Raw genomic sequence first — 16,474 nt, 5'->3', positions numbered from 1 at the left:
AAAAAAAAACAACATAAAGATTTAGCAAACTGATAAAAAAAGTTTGTCGGTAACTTTTGCTGTCAGTTTTAACCTGTCGCGATAGTCTTTGTGAGAGATTGCCTGTTGCATACGCAGTTACTAGCTTGATAGGTAGTTGGACATAGACAAGGTGACTTCACGTTTAACCTGTCGTGATTGTCTTTGTGAGAGATTGCCTGTTGCATACGCAGTAACTAGCTTGAGAAGTAGTTGGACATAGACAAGGTGACTTCACTTTTAACCTGTCGTGATTGTCTTGGTGAGAGATTGCCTGTTGCATACGCAGTAACTAGCTTGAGAAGTAGTTGGACATAGACAAGGTGAACATGAGGCCTGCTTAAAATCACAAGACACCTCCTCTGCTGTGTGATCTCTGGCCTGAACTCAAATCTTAGACCCAATTTTCCCATGAGTCCTGCAAGCCCTGCTGGTGCCTTAGGGTGACCCTGGCAGACCCACAAAACTATTCCACACTCAGCTTATACACACACATCACACCACACCACACCACATACACACACACACAGACCAGTGTATGACACGCACACCATACCACACCACACCATACAACATCACATACATGCCTACAGATAACTACATCACAACACACACATGCACAAACCACACCACACGCACACCTGCACACACAGACACACAAATGCAGAAACCACACCATAACACACACACACGCGGACAGACAAATGCACACACACACAAACACACACACATGCACAAACCACACCACACACACACACACACATACAAACATACACAGACAGACAGGCAGAAACACACAGACACATAAACACACACACACACCACACCACACCACACACACACAACACCACACAACATCACATACACACCTACACCACACACACACACACACACACACACACACACACACACACACACACACACACAAACACAAATGCACAAACCACACCACACACACACAGACCAGCACACAATCACAAAGGCACTCACACAAACACACACACAGACCAGCACAAGACACACACACCACACCATATACACACACCCACAGACCAGTGCACGACATACACACCACACAACATCACATACATGCCTACACACACACACACACACACACATAAAATGGGAAGTGCTGTAGAAGATCAGGACCAGAGGAAGTTCCATTACTTCCTGGGGAATTGGAAAGTTAGAAGCTGCAAGAGCACAGCCTGTCAGTCAGAGAGAAAGTAGAGAGAAAGAGATGGACGATGGACTCCAAATTATGAAAAAGAAAAATAACCAAGGTAAGACCGGGTATATCATTATGTATCATCTGCGCGGCACATAACGTACATCGATTCGGGAGGCACAGGTCGGGAGAAAGCATTATCCTGATATTAGTCGAGGAGATTGCGGTAGCCACGGATGACATTTACAGTTCGGAAAGGAGAATAACTTTGTGTGACAGTGCATAGAAACATCCGTGCTATTCCAGAGCAGCCTGTTCTCTATTATGTGACATGGACTCCCATTGACATGAACACAGGCCCTGGTCTGATTGGTATAAAAAAACAAGAGATTGAAAGACCAGGCACACTGTGTGGTGTAGTCTGTGGGGGGTGAACCCATATACGCATTTCTCTCGGGATCAATGTGTGCGAGTGTGTTTTTCTACACCCCATTGGCACATATGTGTTGTTTTGTGCATCTACTGTACGCATATACATTATGTGTATACATATGTATTTGTGTGTGTGTGTCTGAGCTATGTGTGGGTGTACCTGTGTTTGTGTGTGTGTGTGTGTGTGCATGGGTGTGCCTGTGTTTGTGTGTGTGCGTGGGTGTGCCTGTGTTTGTGTTTGTGTGTGTGTGTGTGTCTGAGGCTGTGCGTGGGTGTGGGTGTGCCTGTGTTTGTGTTTGTGTGTGTGTGTGTGTGTGTGTGTGTGTGTGTGTGTCTCTGAGGCTGTGCGTGGGTGTGCCTGTGTTTGTGTGTGTTTGTGTTTGTGTGTGTGTGTGTGTGTGTGTCTGAGGCTGTGCGTGGGTGTGCCTGTGTTCACGGATGTGGCCAGTGACTCATCTCGCCGTGCATGAACAGGAATACCTGGACCAATCACAGCCCATGCAGCAGTCATCTGATCCACCATCTGTCACTGGCCCAACACACATCCCGGATCCATAACAGTCACGTGAAACTTTCCCAGAATTCCTATTATGATGTCACACCCAAATAAGAAATATGCACAGACAAAAAACATCAATGTTTACAGATACTACTTGGAAGAATTGAATAGGGAAGGGTGGGACGGTGGTGGGAGGCTTGGTTATAGGTCGTGGATGTGGCCAGGATATGGGGGGTGGGTGCCGAACGGTGGAGGGTCACAGAAACTTTAGATACGAGGGAGAAGCGTGTTATTCAGATACGAGGGAGAAGCGCGTCACTCAGAGAAGAGAGAGCAGGCATCTCACGCTGTTCCCCGTGTTCTCCCCAGGGAGACGCCAGGCCCCGGCAGATGGGTCCCCGTCCCTCCGGGCATCATCCTGCCCACATTCCTCACACACAACCGTTTCCGCACGTCTGGTCTTTCAAAAGAAGTATTTTCTCCTTTTCATTTCCGGAAACGAAAACAATTACATGTGAAGCAACGTGAATGTGCCACTCGTAAAGACGGCCTTGAAAGTGTGAAGTGTGGGGCTTCCTGTCAGAGTGTTCACCTCTCAGCGGGATAGATAAGGGCAGATATTGTGATAAAAAATGTATTTATGAGGCACTGGAACTGTGGGCAAAGGTAACAAACCAGGTCATTTCAGTGATGTCATCATACAAGCACAGCTCTAAATAAGACATATACCTGCAATAAGGGAGACCTTGTTTACAAACCAAGGGTCGCCGGATAATATGGGCATTCCCCCCCCCCCCATACACATGATCATAATATCTGCATGCAGGGTCAAAATAAATAGGATTCATGAATCATACCACAGATTTTGCATGTCTGTGCCGTGAGAATTTGCCACTTCAGTGAGGTACTTCATCGTATAACACAGCCTAGCACATCTTCAGCTGCTCAGCTGTTATCAGGCCACTGAGAGGCATAATTCATCCCATTCATCAAACGTGTAATCCCATTAACATCACAGCAACATTTATTAAGTGCCAAGTGCAATTACCATTTCTAAAATTTCAAAAGAAAATTTTCACAGAACAGCATCTGGACTTAATTGAGAGCTTGAAGATTTTGACAGCTTGCCAAGCCTCCCGAAAATCAGTTTTAACAAAGTAAACTTCAGTTGTACACACGTCACAGGATACAACGGAGAAAGAGAACCGCTGTTCCTAAGCAACAAGCAAAAGCTCAATAAAAAACACAACACAAAAGCAAACTCAAACGCCTGGTGGCATTACCAGCGTTTGAGCTGGCTCGATAGTTGTAGGAAATTCACCATCAACAAGGAAACTTTCCAACAGTTTCGATCAGCGTCAGGATCACATGAGTACCTGCCGTCTCTCAAAATGACGACAGAGCTTCGTACTAGGGTGGAGGTATGAGCAGGACTGGGCCTTTCAAAATGGTGGGAAAAAGGAGAAGAACCTCACAAAATGGCAGTTGGTAAACCAGGCTCACACAGACATGAGTCAGAGGAGGATATTGTAAACGCATCACAACAGGCGCACTGGTGAGTGCCTGATCGACCTGCAGGGGTCACTGGTGCACCAGGAGATGCTATCATGAAACCCCTCTCATCCCTTGGCAATGCTAGAGATTTGAATTATCCCCCAACCATCCCCCCAAATGGGAACTGCTTACCTCCTCCTTTACATTTCACTTTTATCTTTCCATTCTTTTTCTCTCTCTAACTACTATTTAAAGGGAAAATATTAGTCTTATAATCACAAGAAGAGAGAAAAAGGTTTACACTTACATCTTTAAGTGTACTTTCACTAAGTACCAAGTTCAAGTTCGCCTAAATTAAAATGCCCAGACACTAACTTTTTTAAGTGGAAACAAGATGTTTTTTCAAACAGTACTTCAACAAAGGCTCTGTGTGGAAATTATGCCCTTTGTCTCTTGAGGATTAATGGACAGAAAAACATGAACTCAAGTCTCACCAAAACAAACAAACTGATCCAGAAAAAGTCATTCAGCAACCCACATTAAAATATAATTGTCCCTACGGAGCACAATGCGTACATTAACTTGTCAAACTATTCACAGTAAATATTTCAGAAGTCAACAAGAAAAAGAAAAAGAAAAGAGAATAACATGGGAATAACAAGAACAGCAGCTGTTGAATATCCCCAGAAGGGTGAATGGGATTGGATATGGAATGTTAATTGCAGTCAATCGCCCCTGCTTCTTCCCATGTTCGCCAGCTTCAGCTGCTGAACGTCTCCAGAAGTGCCCTCTACGAACACACGGGAGGCATGGACAGCAACAAGAGCCTGTGGCATGCAGTTCAGTAACATGCAGCCTATGGCACGCAGTTCAGTAACATGCAGCCTGTGGCACGCAGTTCAGTAACATGCAGCCTGTGGCACGCAGTTCAGTAACATGCAGCCTGTGGCACGCAGTTCAGTAACATGCAGCCTGTGGCACGCAGTTCAGTAACATGCAGCCTGTGGCACGCAGTTCAGTAACATGCAGCCTGTGGTCGCAGTTCAGTAACATGCAGCCTGTGGTCACAGTTCAGTAACATGCAGCCTGTCTTTTCTGTTTTGAATGTCTGATTATTTTGTGACTCTGTATTGCACTTTAGTGCACAATAAAAAAAAAATATATCTATATATATATATTTGAAAAAAAGTCACAGACTTTGTGTGTGTGTGAGTGTGTGAGTGTGTGTGTGTGCGTGAGTGTGTGTGTGTGTGTGTGTGTGTGTTTGTGTGCGGGCGTGTCTGTGCATTTGAGTTCATTTCTCAAAATAACGAAACTTTCAATGAGTCGTCAAACAGCCTGGATGAGCGTCAGGGTTCAAGCAGCACAAAGACGGCAGCCCCCCGGGAGACCCCAGACCCCTGCTTCCTGTCTGACTGAGGGACCTGCCTCACAAACTCGCGCTGAGAGAATATCGTTTCCTACCCCCCTCTGTGGAGCAGCATACCGCAGTGCCACACAAACGCAGACTGGTTAGATCTACATGGGAGCATCTCAGCGAGCTTCAACCCTGCAAGGGAATTTGTACTAACAATGGCAGCCCTATTCTGGATGTCCTGCCAAGGCTCCCAGCTGAGGCATTATGTTTGAGGGGGAAGCCTGAACAAACAAAATGGGGGGGGGGGGGGGGGGGGGGTTATTTCCATCAAATATATATTTTTTTACCAGAGAGGTTCAAGAGGGAATGAGACAGAGATGCACTCTGCCTTCCAAAATATATTTGAAAATATATTTGAGCAGTAATATTGCACCAGAGATCAAGCCGTACCTTTTCTATTACAAATTACTCCAAGTCTATTTTGGGGGGAAAGGAAGAACTAATGAAATAGTTTTATGCATATTGGTTTATCTGTTATCAAGACATGGCAGACATCCTGAAAATTCAGAAACAATGTATTGCATTGCAATGTATTAAGTATTTATAGCAAAAGGCCAATGTCATTTCCAACAAATGAAAGAAATGAGAAAGCTTAGTGCGTTGATCCCAGAGCTGCCTCGATTAATGATTAAAGACATTACTCAAAGCTTATCTGGTCTTGTCTGATTCCAGAGGGGGGTGGAGCTAGGCCTGCTGTCAATCTTCTTTCCCTGTCCTGCACCTGCTTACCATCCTCAGATCTACGTGCTCATACCACTGAGAAACACTGGAGCCCCGCAAGAGACAAACATCTTCTTCAGTTAGCAAGTGGCATAAAAATGTACTAAAATAAAAAAATTATAAGATCTCACACTCACACTTACACTCTTGCTCTTGCTCTTTTTCTCTCTCACACTCTCTCTCACACTCACACTCTCTCTCACACACTCACACTCTCTCTCTCACTCTCTCTCACTCTCTCACACACTCTCTCTCACACTCACACTCTCTCTCACACACACACGCTCTCACATACACTCTCTCTCACACACACTCTCTCACACTCTCTCTCTCACACACTCTCTCTCTCACACTCTCTCTCTCACACACGCTCTCTCTCACACTCTCTCTCTCACACTCTCTCTCTCACACACGCTCTCTCTCACACTCTCTCTCTCACACACGCTCTCTCTCACACTCTCTCTCTCACACACGCTCTCTCTCACTCTCTCTCACACTCTCTCTCACACTCTCTCTCACACTCTCTCTCTCACACACACTCTCTCACACTCTCTCTCTCACACTCTCTCTCTCACACTCTCTCTCTCACACACGCTCTCTCTCACACTCTCTCTCTCACACATGCTCTCTCTCACACTCTCTCTCTCACACACGCTCTCTCTCTCTCTCTCACACTCTCTCTCTCACACTCTCTCTCTCACACACGCTGTCTCTCTCACACACACTCTCTCACACTGTCGCACTCGCTCTCCCTCTCTCCCGGTGTAAACACACCGATGAGCACAGAATGTCAGGTCGGGTCGCTGTTCTAAAATTCCATCTCATTCCAAACTCATCTGTCTCAGAGCCTCAGTTCACTGGGCACGACAGGAGAGGGAGGAAGAGGAGGGTGGAGGAGGAACTGCTTCATCACACTGACATCATTCCCATTTCTTGCAGCTTTATCTCCCGGCAAGCAAACATAAGAAATGATAAGGGCTGAGATAAAGGTGTGAAAAAAACATTTAGGGTGCCGTGGCTACAAAGTTCAGCGTCTGTTGGTTCACGTTATTTCTGTCTGTCCGTCTGTCAGTCTAGTGCTCGGTTTGTCATTGTTCATATCCGGGATAAATACAGTATGAGGTCTGCGCAAGGCTAGTTCCAGAACTTTCTAACTTAATATCACAATACGCACTGCTTTCATTTAAAAGAAAAGGTCTTTTCCAAACAGAAATGCGGTCAGTTTACCGACCTACCAGCACGTTTGTCCGCCTGCCTGTTTATCAGGCCACCAGGCTCTGACGAAACCATAAATCGCAGATAACTGTATTGAGTCAAATGAAAAGCAAGTAAGAATGAAACTTACTTCAAGAATGCAGTAGAGGACTTTCGATTTTAATTCTCTGTAGTTTGTAAGCACTGACACTGGAGACGCGGTTATAACTAATCTCAGTGAGAGGAGGAAATAAGCAATGAAAAATGCAAATCGAATATGAACATGGATTTACAGACTCCAAATCAACTGCGCCGCAGCTTCATTATATTAATCAACATTAATAATCATCAACATTGCAACCTGGTGGCATAGATAATATAAACAAAATCATTCTCAAAACAAGATAATAACTAAAGCATCCATGTCTTCAAATATTCTCCGTAGACAGTTACCCTGAACACAGAGCCCTGCGTGCTCCATACAAAAAAAAAGTCTCTTCAACATCTCAGTGAGCAAAGTGGAGGTTCTTCATCGGCCTGACGCAACACCTTCAGGCAGACATGCAGTCCAGTCCTCCACAGACCGCCAGCCACTCGCAGCCATGCAGAGGGGGCAGGGTTACTGGTTTAGGGCAGGGCTCGGTCACCCTGGTCCCAGAGAGCCGCAGGGTGCGCCGCTTTTCGTTTTCACCTTAAAAATCAAACAACTGATTCAGACCCAATAAAAAACGAGAGGTGAGCTACCTGTGTAATCAACTGCTTTAATCGACCAATGAAGCGTAGAGTCGACAACGAAAGCCAGCGCACCCTGCGGCTCTCCGGAACCAGGGCTGCGGACCCCTGTTTCGGTCACACTAAGCGGGAACGGTGGTGAAGAACACCAGGCGTACCGAGTAGACCGTGTCCACGATGTAGACCACCAGGTTGACGCAGGTCATGAAGGACACCACCACCAGGCTGTCCCTGATGGCGGGGTTGTTGCACTGATTGGGCCGGCCGTCGAAGGCGTAAAGTGGCCAGACGACCACGGCGGTCATGTACATGAGGACAGCCAGCACGTTGTACCCGGTCAGCACCTTTTCGAAGGAGAAGGGGAAGAGCGGCAGCAGCCGGCCGATGGTGAGGAGGATGATGAGGAGGGCGAAGATGAAGCACAGCGAGTAGACCGCCACGCACCACTCCAGCCCGTCGTGGCTGGCGTAGCAGCCGGACTCCAGGGAGATGAAGATGATGCAGGCCACGAAGGCCTCCAGCACCTTGAGCAGGCCGGGCACGGTGGACAGGAAGCCGCTGACCTCGCCGGGGCGCGCCCGGGTGAGCCCCACCTCCGCCGCGTACGCCGCGAAGCACAGCCAGGACATCACGGTGGCCGCGATGGGCCGGGGGCCGCCGTGGGCGAAGAACCTGGGGTAGATGACGGAGGCGGCCAGCACCATGAGGGTGGCCAGCATGGCGAAGGCGGTGGTGAAGTCGTCCCAGGACAGCGGGAGCTTGCCGCTGAGGCGGGTCAGCTCCAGGACCAGGATGAGCAGCGTGGTGAAGCAGCAGAAGCACCAGGAGAACATGCACCAGGCCCAGTACGACGAGTGGTCGTGCCCCGCGGACGCCACCACGCTGAAGGAGACGCAGGAGAGCAGCACCTCCAGGATCCGCACCACCCCCACCGGCACCGTCAACGTGTGCAGGTCCAGGGTAGCCATGGCTATCAGGCTGGCGGAAGGAGTCGGTTTCCTCGTTCTCCCCCTTCTCTTTCTCTCAGGACGCTTTACACTTTCACTCTTTCCTCCCCACTCACGCTCTCTTTCAATTGATCTTCGGGTCTTAGTGAGAGTGGTCTCACCTCAGACTCTCCCGAGAACTTTCTCTATTCCGATTGCTTGCGGGTGGATTTTATAGCCTCAGTATCTGTGTAGCTTCAGTCACTCTGCCCCGTTTTCCAAGCACAGCGTACCTCAGCGAAGCCAGGACTCGCACTGAGGAGAAGGAAGGAATTTCGGAATTTCCATCTGGCCCACGCCCTGCCCTCCTACCTTATCAGAGAGCCTTCCTCAAACGGCCCACAGGTGTGTCTGAGGGAGCGTAGGCTCGGCTACAGGTGGGAGGGCATCCGCCCTGCTCCTCTCTCCTTATCGATGCCTTTATGACTGGAACCGTGTCACTCATTTATAGCATGTCCATTCTTAGCAAGCCCCTCCCTGTTCACTCACCCCACACAGCCACTGCGGTCTTCAACCATACACACCTGTCCCCTCTCCACCTTGTCAGGATTTTACTGTTATTGCCCTCGTGCTACACACACACATACACACACACACACACACAAACACATGCAGGCAGACACACACACACCGACACAGACACAGACACATGCACAGACACATGCACAGACACACACACACACACACACTCACTCACTCACACTCACACACGCAGACACACACACACACTAGGAATGCACACAGAAACAGTTGTGGTCAAGCCTTTCTGGTGTGGGAGGGGTAGAGAGAGTGTAAAAGAAAGAAACTAAACGAACTGGGTGATTGAGCCGCAGTAAAGAATCAATGGGGCAAATTCTTTATGATAAAACTATCATTGAAAGCTACAACCTCAGAAGCTTCATATGATATTATTTCAACGATTTCTCCATCTGCATAATTATATTTGAATGTGTATATGCATATATGCATGCATTCGCATTTGCATATGTGTGTGTGTGTGTGTGTGTGTGTGTGTGTGTGTGTGTGTGCAGGGGGGTTTATGAATTGAATTCTGTATTTGAATTGATTATTATTCATAGCAGTTCTCATCCACCAAATCCAAGTTGATTTAACTAAGTTTGATTACAGCCTACAAGGTTAAGGCAAAGGACTACTCCACCCATCATGCCCCACTATGAGAGAGATAGAGTGAGAGAGAGAAACGGAGAGATAGAGAGGACGGAAGTGGGATAGAAAACAAGAAAGAGAAAGCAAGCAAGGAAAAAGGACCTTGATCTCTGACCACACTATATTTAGAGAATATGGAAAACATTTGTTGCTCTCCCTCTCTGCTGATTAACTCCATTTGCTTTGGAGGGGAAAGATAGTTAATGATTACATCTTTCTGACCGTCAGAAAGAGCAGAGATGCAGGTGGGGTGTGCTCTCAATACATTGTGCATAGACAGCATGACTGACATGGAATTATTATTATTATTATTATTATTATTATTATGTTCAATCAGAGCTATCAAATAAACCAACGTCAAAATTCACTATGTGCTCTCTCGTCTTTAATTTAAACGCTTTATTAGCATTGCATATTTTACAATCCATGTTGCCAAAACTTAAAGTTAATTCAATATAACAAAAATTAACATACAAGAAATAATACGTATGAGGGAATAAAAACTCATATTAATAGAAATAACTGAAATCGATTAGCAGAGGTAGGGGGTCGATAGTGTTTCTCAGGCTGTGGAATGTGGTTGGTTAATATTTAGATGGCAAATCTCATAACAGGGACCATATAGCCACAGAATTTCAGATCATTTGGGTATTGAATGCCGCTGGTTGGAGACAGGAGACCTGCTATTTTCATTTCCTGAAAGTAGTGTCTGTGACTAAATTGCCAAAATGGTCCTCTCTTAACTGTCCAACAGTGAATCGTTTAAATAGACCTGGCTTTCACAGCCCAGTCTGAGGTGTGGGTCTTTCACAGCCCAGTCTGAGGTGCGGTTTGGGGCAGTAGCCAGGCGACACACACTGGTGGCGGTGATGGACAGTGACCTTTCACTACTTATTAGAGGGCTCCAGTGTCAAAAGAGCTCAGAGAAAGACAACTGCCTCATTGCATATTCATAACTACATAAAAGACATCAGATGGGTTTTTTGTGGCGTTGAAAAGCACTGAATATCCATTTATACATTATTGCATTGTGTGTGTGTCCCAGCCTATGTGCGTGTGGACTGTGTTAATGGACAGCATCAATGAAAATACACCCCACCCCACCCCCATCAGAGATGAGGCTATGAGTAGTCCCCATCACACCCCCCACCCCCCTGCCCCCAGTCCCATCTTAACACCAACACTTAGCATGCATTGTGTCACCCGTCACTCAATGTGAACAGGCACGACTGTGTGTGAATCTTCCTGTGTGTCAGCTCAATTCAAATAAGACACGACAGGAGTCAATTCAGTCAACTGCGTTCTCTATTAGCACTGTCCCCCTGTGGTGAAGGGGGTAGAGTTATGGGGAAGCAGGGTTTGAAGGATGCAGTGTGTGTGTGTGTGTGTGTGTGTTTAACTCACTCACTCACTCACTCACTCACTCACTCACTCACTCACTCACTCACTCACTCACTCACTCACTCACTCACTCACTCACTCACTCACTCACTCACTCACTCACTCACTCACTCACTCACTCACTCACTCACTCACTCAGACCCACAAACACACATTCACTGAGGCACACATAGTGCTGTCACAAGCAGTAACACCCACACGGTTACCCCCCACACAAGCACATATGACACATCCACGACACCCTCACTGGCCCCCACTGCACACACACACAGCGCACTCGCGTTACTCCTCCGGGGGTGATGTCACATCCTGCAGCAAACTTTCACGCCCTAACTCACGTCCCTGAACCACACAACAGCTCAGCGCATATTTGGAAGGAGCAGTCCACCTGCCCCACCCATCCCGCACCATTCCTCCACCCCCCTCCCGCACGCTTAACAAAAAGCCCTGATATTGCATTTTTCCTCTGTGAACACAGATAAGAGAGAAAGAAAGAGGTAGCGCTAGAAGCAAAGAGAATTTGAACAAATAGGAAACTACAAAGACGGAAAATATAGTGAAGTGAAAAAACAGAGTTGGAGAGAACAAGAGAGGGAGCCTCCTCATGTTAAAGTATGTAACCAGGGGAGACCATGTGACCTATGCCACAAGGAGGGCAATTTTCAATCTGGATATAGCCCAAAAAAAGTATTTCAAAGTTGCATTTTATTTTGACAAAATACTGTTATGACCTGGTCTAGGGTCGTAACATACAAGCAGAAAAAATATACTTTTTAAATTTCAATTGAATGCCCCTCGTAGTGTAGGTTTCAGCACATTCCAGTATATGGTGCTTGGGATTCTTGGGAAGCTTAGAGATGCATTACAAACCCCCGGCCAGGTCTGAGGAGAATATGACCTCCTGCCAGGTCTGAGGAGGATATGACCTCCTGCCAGGTCTGAGGAGAATATGACCTCCTGCCAGGTCTTAGGAGAATATGACCCCCTGCCATGGCACCTCCTCTGCTGTGACCTCATCTCTATCTGAAAGCCTCTCTGCTCCAGCCCGTCCGAACGAGGCGAAAGAACGAGGAGGGGAAGAGCGAGAGAGCGGTGCACATGAGTGACACCATAAAAAGGTGAGGACAAAGGGGACGGCATGGGCCTTTCATTTTCCGGAATACCATCCGGCGTTCCCGGGACAATGCGTTGCTTCCCTGTCTCAGCGCAGCAGTCCAGGGCCAACGGATGTGTCACGATGCACGCATTAACCCGGAGCGTTCGCACGTTGCTGGAACTCATTCTACGCGTGGCCTCAGCCAGACCTTTAACCTTGCTCCTTAGAACCCTAAATCTAAGTCCCCCGGCTTCAGACTCCTCTGCTGACAATTAGGGCTGCTCATTAGCTCTGAACCGCATATTTTTCCTCTTACGGGCGTTCTTGCTACCACCTCGATGGCGTGTGCGAGGGGTTAACAATGCATTCCTGCCTAACCCATCCCTGTCAATCTCTCATCAGGCGGGCCTAGGGCCGGGTCCTCGACAACGTCTCCAAACGCTCTACAGAGGAGGGGCAGGGGCTCGCTACGGGGCACCAGAACACCCCCGCACGTCAGCGGGACCAGGTTGTGGCAGCACAGACCGCCGCGCTGGACACACCCTCTCTCCACGGCAAGCCCGGGAACGCACGCGCGGGAACGAAGGAGCTGGGGGGGGGGGATGGGCAGCTCAGACCGCTGGGCAGCTTCTCAGCCATATGCGATTCCTCCACTGTGAAAACCAAAGAAAAAGTTCAGCTCAACAAGTATTTTAGTCTTATATTGGGATTTAAACTTCTTACTTCTTTTCTAAATAAGACAAAAAAATTAGGGAAGAGGGGAGACGTTAACAAGCAAAAATGACATGTCATTTGGCTGATACTTTTTATCCAAAGGGACTTACAGTTCATTTTAGACTAAGCAGGAGACAATCCTCCCCTGGAGCAATGCAGGGTTAAGGGCCTTGCTCAAGGGCCCAACGGCTGTGCGGATCTTACTGTGGCTACACCGGGGATCGAACCACCTACCTTGCGTGTCCCAGTCATGTACCTTAACTACTACACTACAGGACACCTGACAAGCCTATACTTTCTACTTAAGAGAAAGAAAAAAAATGATTTTAAATCTTTAGACTAAAACTTTCGTTAAGATGGTCATTTTATGCAGCGCTTTGGTTCTCAGTTCAGGTCCGTGATTAATACATCTTCAATGAATTCGCATCACTGAATGTTTCAGGTTCAAAGATCGTGAGAAAAATCTTTTGATGTGGAGAACACTGACCCGGGTGTTCCTGGAGAGGCGACAGGCTCTGTGGCATTGGGAGTCACCGAAGGGCCATTTCCAAAGGCTCGCCCCTCTCAGGAGAAAAGGATTCTGGGAATAGCGTAGACCCTTTGCCCATGTTCCATTCCGATTGTGATGTTTCCCTTTCCTGCGAGTCAGAAAGTCCCCGTTCACACGAGGCTGGGTTTCTTCGCACTGCCCCCAAAAGACATTCTTCGACTCCATTAACTCACCTACTTAGCCGCAGCCTCCAGTGAATTGGGCAGTCAGGGGGAGAATGTACATGTGTTAGCGTTTTACCATCATCCTGGGAAATCCCTCTCGGCTTTCTGTTTACTTTCCCTCCATTCCAGAGAGCACGTTGTGTAACATTTCAAAGCCACTCGCTAAATAATAATAAAAACACACATGCAGGTCAAAAGTGCACCCTTTAAGAATAAACTCATTTTCATTTCTCATTTGTGAGGGATAAACACATTTCAAAAATGGAAACAAGTGGAATGGTTTTCTTAACATACTGTAAACAAGGCCAAATCATGACTCTGGTTATTTATTTGCCTATTGAATATCCGTTAATTTATCCGTTATATATATATAAATACAAAGCATTACCAAAGTTAAGATATCACGTAAAATACCCAGAGAGCATGAGAAGAATGTATGAGCAGTACTGAACCCCCTCCCCCCCCCTCTCTCTCTCTCTCTCTCTCTCTCTCACACACACACACACACACACACAGACACACATCTGTCAATTTTCCCCCAAAAAATAAAAATGTTATGTACCACAGCTTCTTTGAGGTCACAGAGGTGTTCTACTCATGTCAAGCTGTCTTTCAAGTGTCAATTATTTTTCCTCAAAATTCCCACAAGCACCACACTGAGAATACACAATTCAGCAGGAGGTGCCACATCAGAGAATGATTTTTGATTCCCAGACTCCCACAAAGGCAAATGTTAACAAAAGTAAATGTTCCCTGAAGGGTACATGTTCCTAGTCCATAAACTAACTGTTCTGGTTCCTCAGACATTTTTCTTCAATGGCATCTTTCAGGCCCAATGAAGACTGCAAGGCTGTAATGAAATGGTCACGACCATTATTGAGTTGTGCCAACAAAGTCAATAAAAACCAATATCTCTCAGAGTTTTTTTTAAATGTTCTGTGCTAGCTGGGTGACACCGCACCCTTACAGCTGCTCACTTTCCTTTTCATTCTAGTCCGCCCGTACTCTGACAGGTTTTTGCTGCAGGTACAAGAGATCTCTCTAATGGTTGGTACCCCCCACCCCCACCCCTCTTCATTGTCTCTCCTCACTCAATCTGTTCTTCTGAGGCTGTCTGTTGTGCGACAGCATTTTCTTTTTTTCTTCATCAATGTCCCATGGCGCCTCGGGGCCTCATAACTCCCATCCTCTCTCTTCCAAGTCTGCTCGAAGGAGAGGGCCGTCCTCCTCTACAGTGCAGGTGTCAGTCAGGATCCAGTGCTGGGCCGCGGCAGCGTCTGTCAGAGCTTCACACACCACCTCCTCAAGGCCTTAAGTCACCGCTGAGTCAAAGGAAGCCACTATGGCCCGCGCCCCAGAAATCTGACACCAGACTCTAGAGCAGGGGTCTTATCCTAAAAGGGCCGGCGTGGGTGCAGGTTTTTGTTTTAACCCAGCAGTAACACACCTGATTATACTAATGAACTAATCGTGGTCTTTAATCAAGACCTAGATGAGTAGAATCAGCTGTCTTAGTCCTGTGCTAAAACAACAACCTGCACACACACCGGCCCTTTCTGGATAAGATTGGAGACCCCTGCTCTAGAGCATGCACTACCCTACACATTGACTAAATTACACGTATTTCCAGAGAGGGAGAGAGAGAAAAAGAGAGAGAGAGAGAGAAAGTGGAAATTTGTGAGTGTAACAATGCTGCTAAATGTACTAATTGGCCGGTGTGTCCGACCGTGTGGCGTTTCCTGTGACACGCTCGATCCCCCACCCGTCAGAGCGGAAACCTGTACCCTGTGCAGCCAGCAGCACAGACGGGCAAGCTCCTTCTTCCACCGCCCAGCGGCCAGGCTGAAAACAAGAAGAAAAAAAACACCACGCCGGCTACACAAATGAGAACGCAGCCTAACTCATCTCCCCCGTGGCTGTGCAAGATTCCGGGGGGGGGGGGGTTCCTGGAATGAGAGCGAAAATAGATCAACCTCCCAGAATAAAAAAAATAGAGAGACAAATGAAATGAATGTACTTATTTTTCATCGGAAGGGGCAGCAGTCTGAGAAAATTGAATTCCATAATGGATTCCATGCAAATTTCCACAACACATTGAATGAGGGGACGGGGGTTAATCTTCTGAAGGGGAATGGCTAATGAGAAAGTTACATGGTGTTTACAGTAATTTGTGAAATGTGCTCAGGATATGGGGTAGATACGATAGCACTAAATATAATATTTATTTCATTTGCTTTATTGTGGATATATTCCAGTGAGATAAGGGTGTCCACAGCATGGTACTTACAGCCTGGGAGATAAAGGCTGACTTCTGATAGGGCAAAAGGATGACCGTAATGCGAGGGTTTAATGGAGACTTCTGGAACAGAATTGATGAGCTACGAACGGATAACGTTCTCATTTCCCCGTATCACATTACAGGGTGAAACACTGCACTGAAGGGGAAAGATTATTTTGATAACTGCTTTAAATCTTTTTTTTTTCATATTTTTAACTGCTTTATGTCTTTGCACACAGCGCTGGGGATTTAAGAGCGAGTTGGCATGTTGAGTCTTTGCTTATTCAACCCGGCTCGCCTCACCATCACTTCCAGGCAGCTGCAGTGCCTTACGGCTTGCCGATTAATTTGCTCTGCGGAAAATCCCTCAGCAAGGAATGACTGTCGGCAGGGCCCTGATTGGATAAATGGCCTCGCTGCTTGGACAGGGGTGAGTTCTGGGAG

General features: G+C 47.1%; 1 protein-coding gene across 1 annotated transcript; it reads right to left on the bottom strand.

Moving 5' to 3' along the window:
- Nucleotides 1-7,796: 7,796 nt before the first annotated feature.
- Nucleotides 7,797-8,642, bottom strand: LOC133115451 (myeloid-associated differentiation marker homolog). Its single transcript, XM_061225360.1, has one exon. It carries the CDS (start codon nucleotides 8,640-8,642, stop codon nucleotides 7,797-7,799), a length of 846 nt encoding a protein of 281 aa, XP_061081344.1.
- Nucleotides 8,643-16,474: the final 7,832 nt, after the last annotated feature.

The sequence above is a fragment of the Conger conger genome, chromosome 16 (genome assembly GCF_963514075.1).
Source record: "Conger conger chromosome 16, fConCon1.1, whole genome shotgun sequence".
NCBI classification, from domain to species: domain Eukaryota; kingdom Metazoa; phylum Chordata; class Actinopteri; order Anguilliformes; family Congridae; genus Conger; species Conger conger.
This window is presented reverse-complemented; position numbering and strand designations above follow the sequence as displayed.

Excerpts from the sequence above, each read along its gene's own strand:
- LOC133115451 (XM_061225360.1), bottom strand. The coding sequence starts at position 8,642 with ATGGCTACCCTGGACCTGCACACGTTGACGGTGCCGGTGGGGGTGGTG.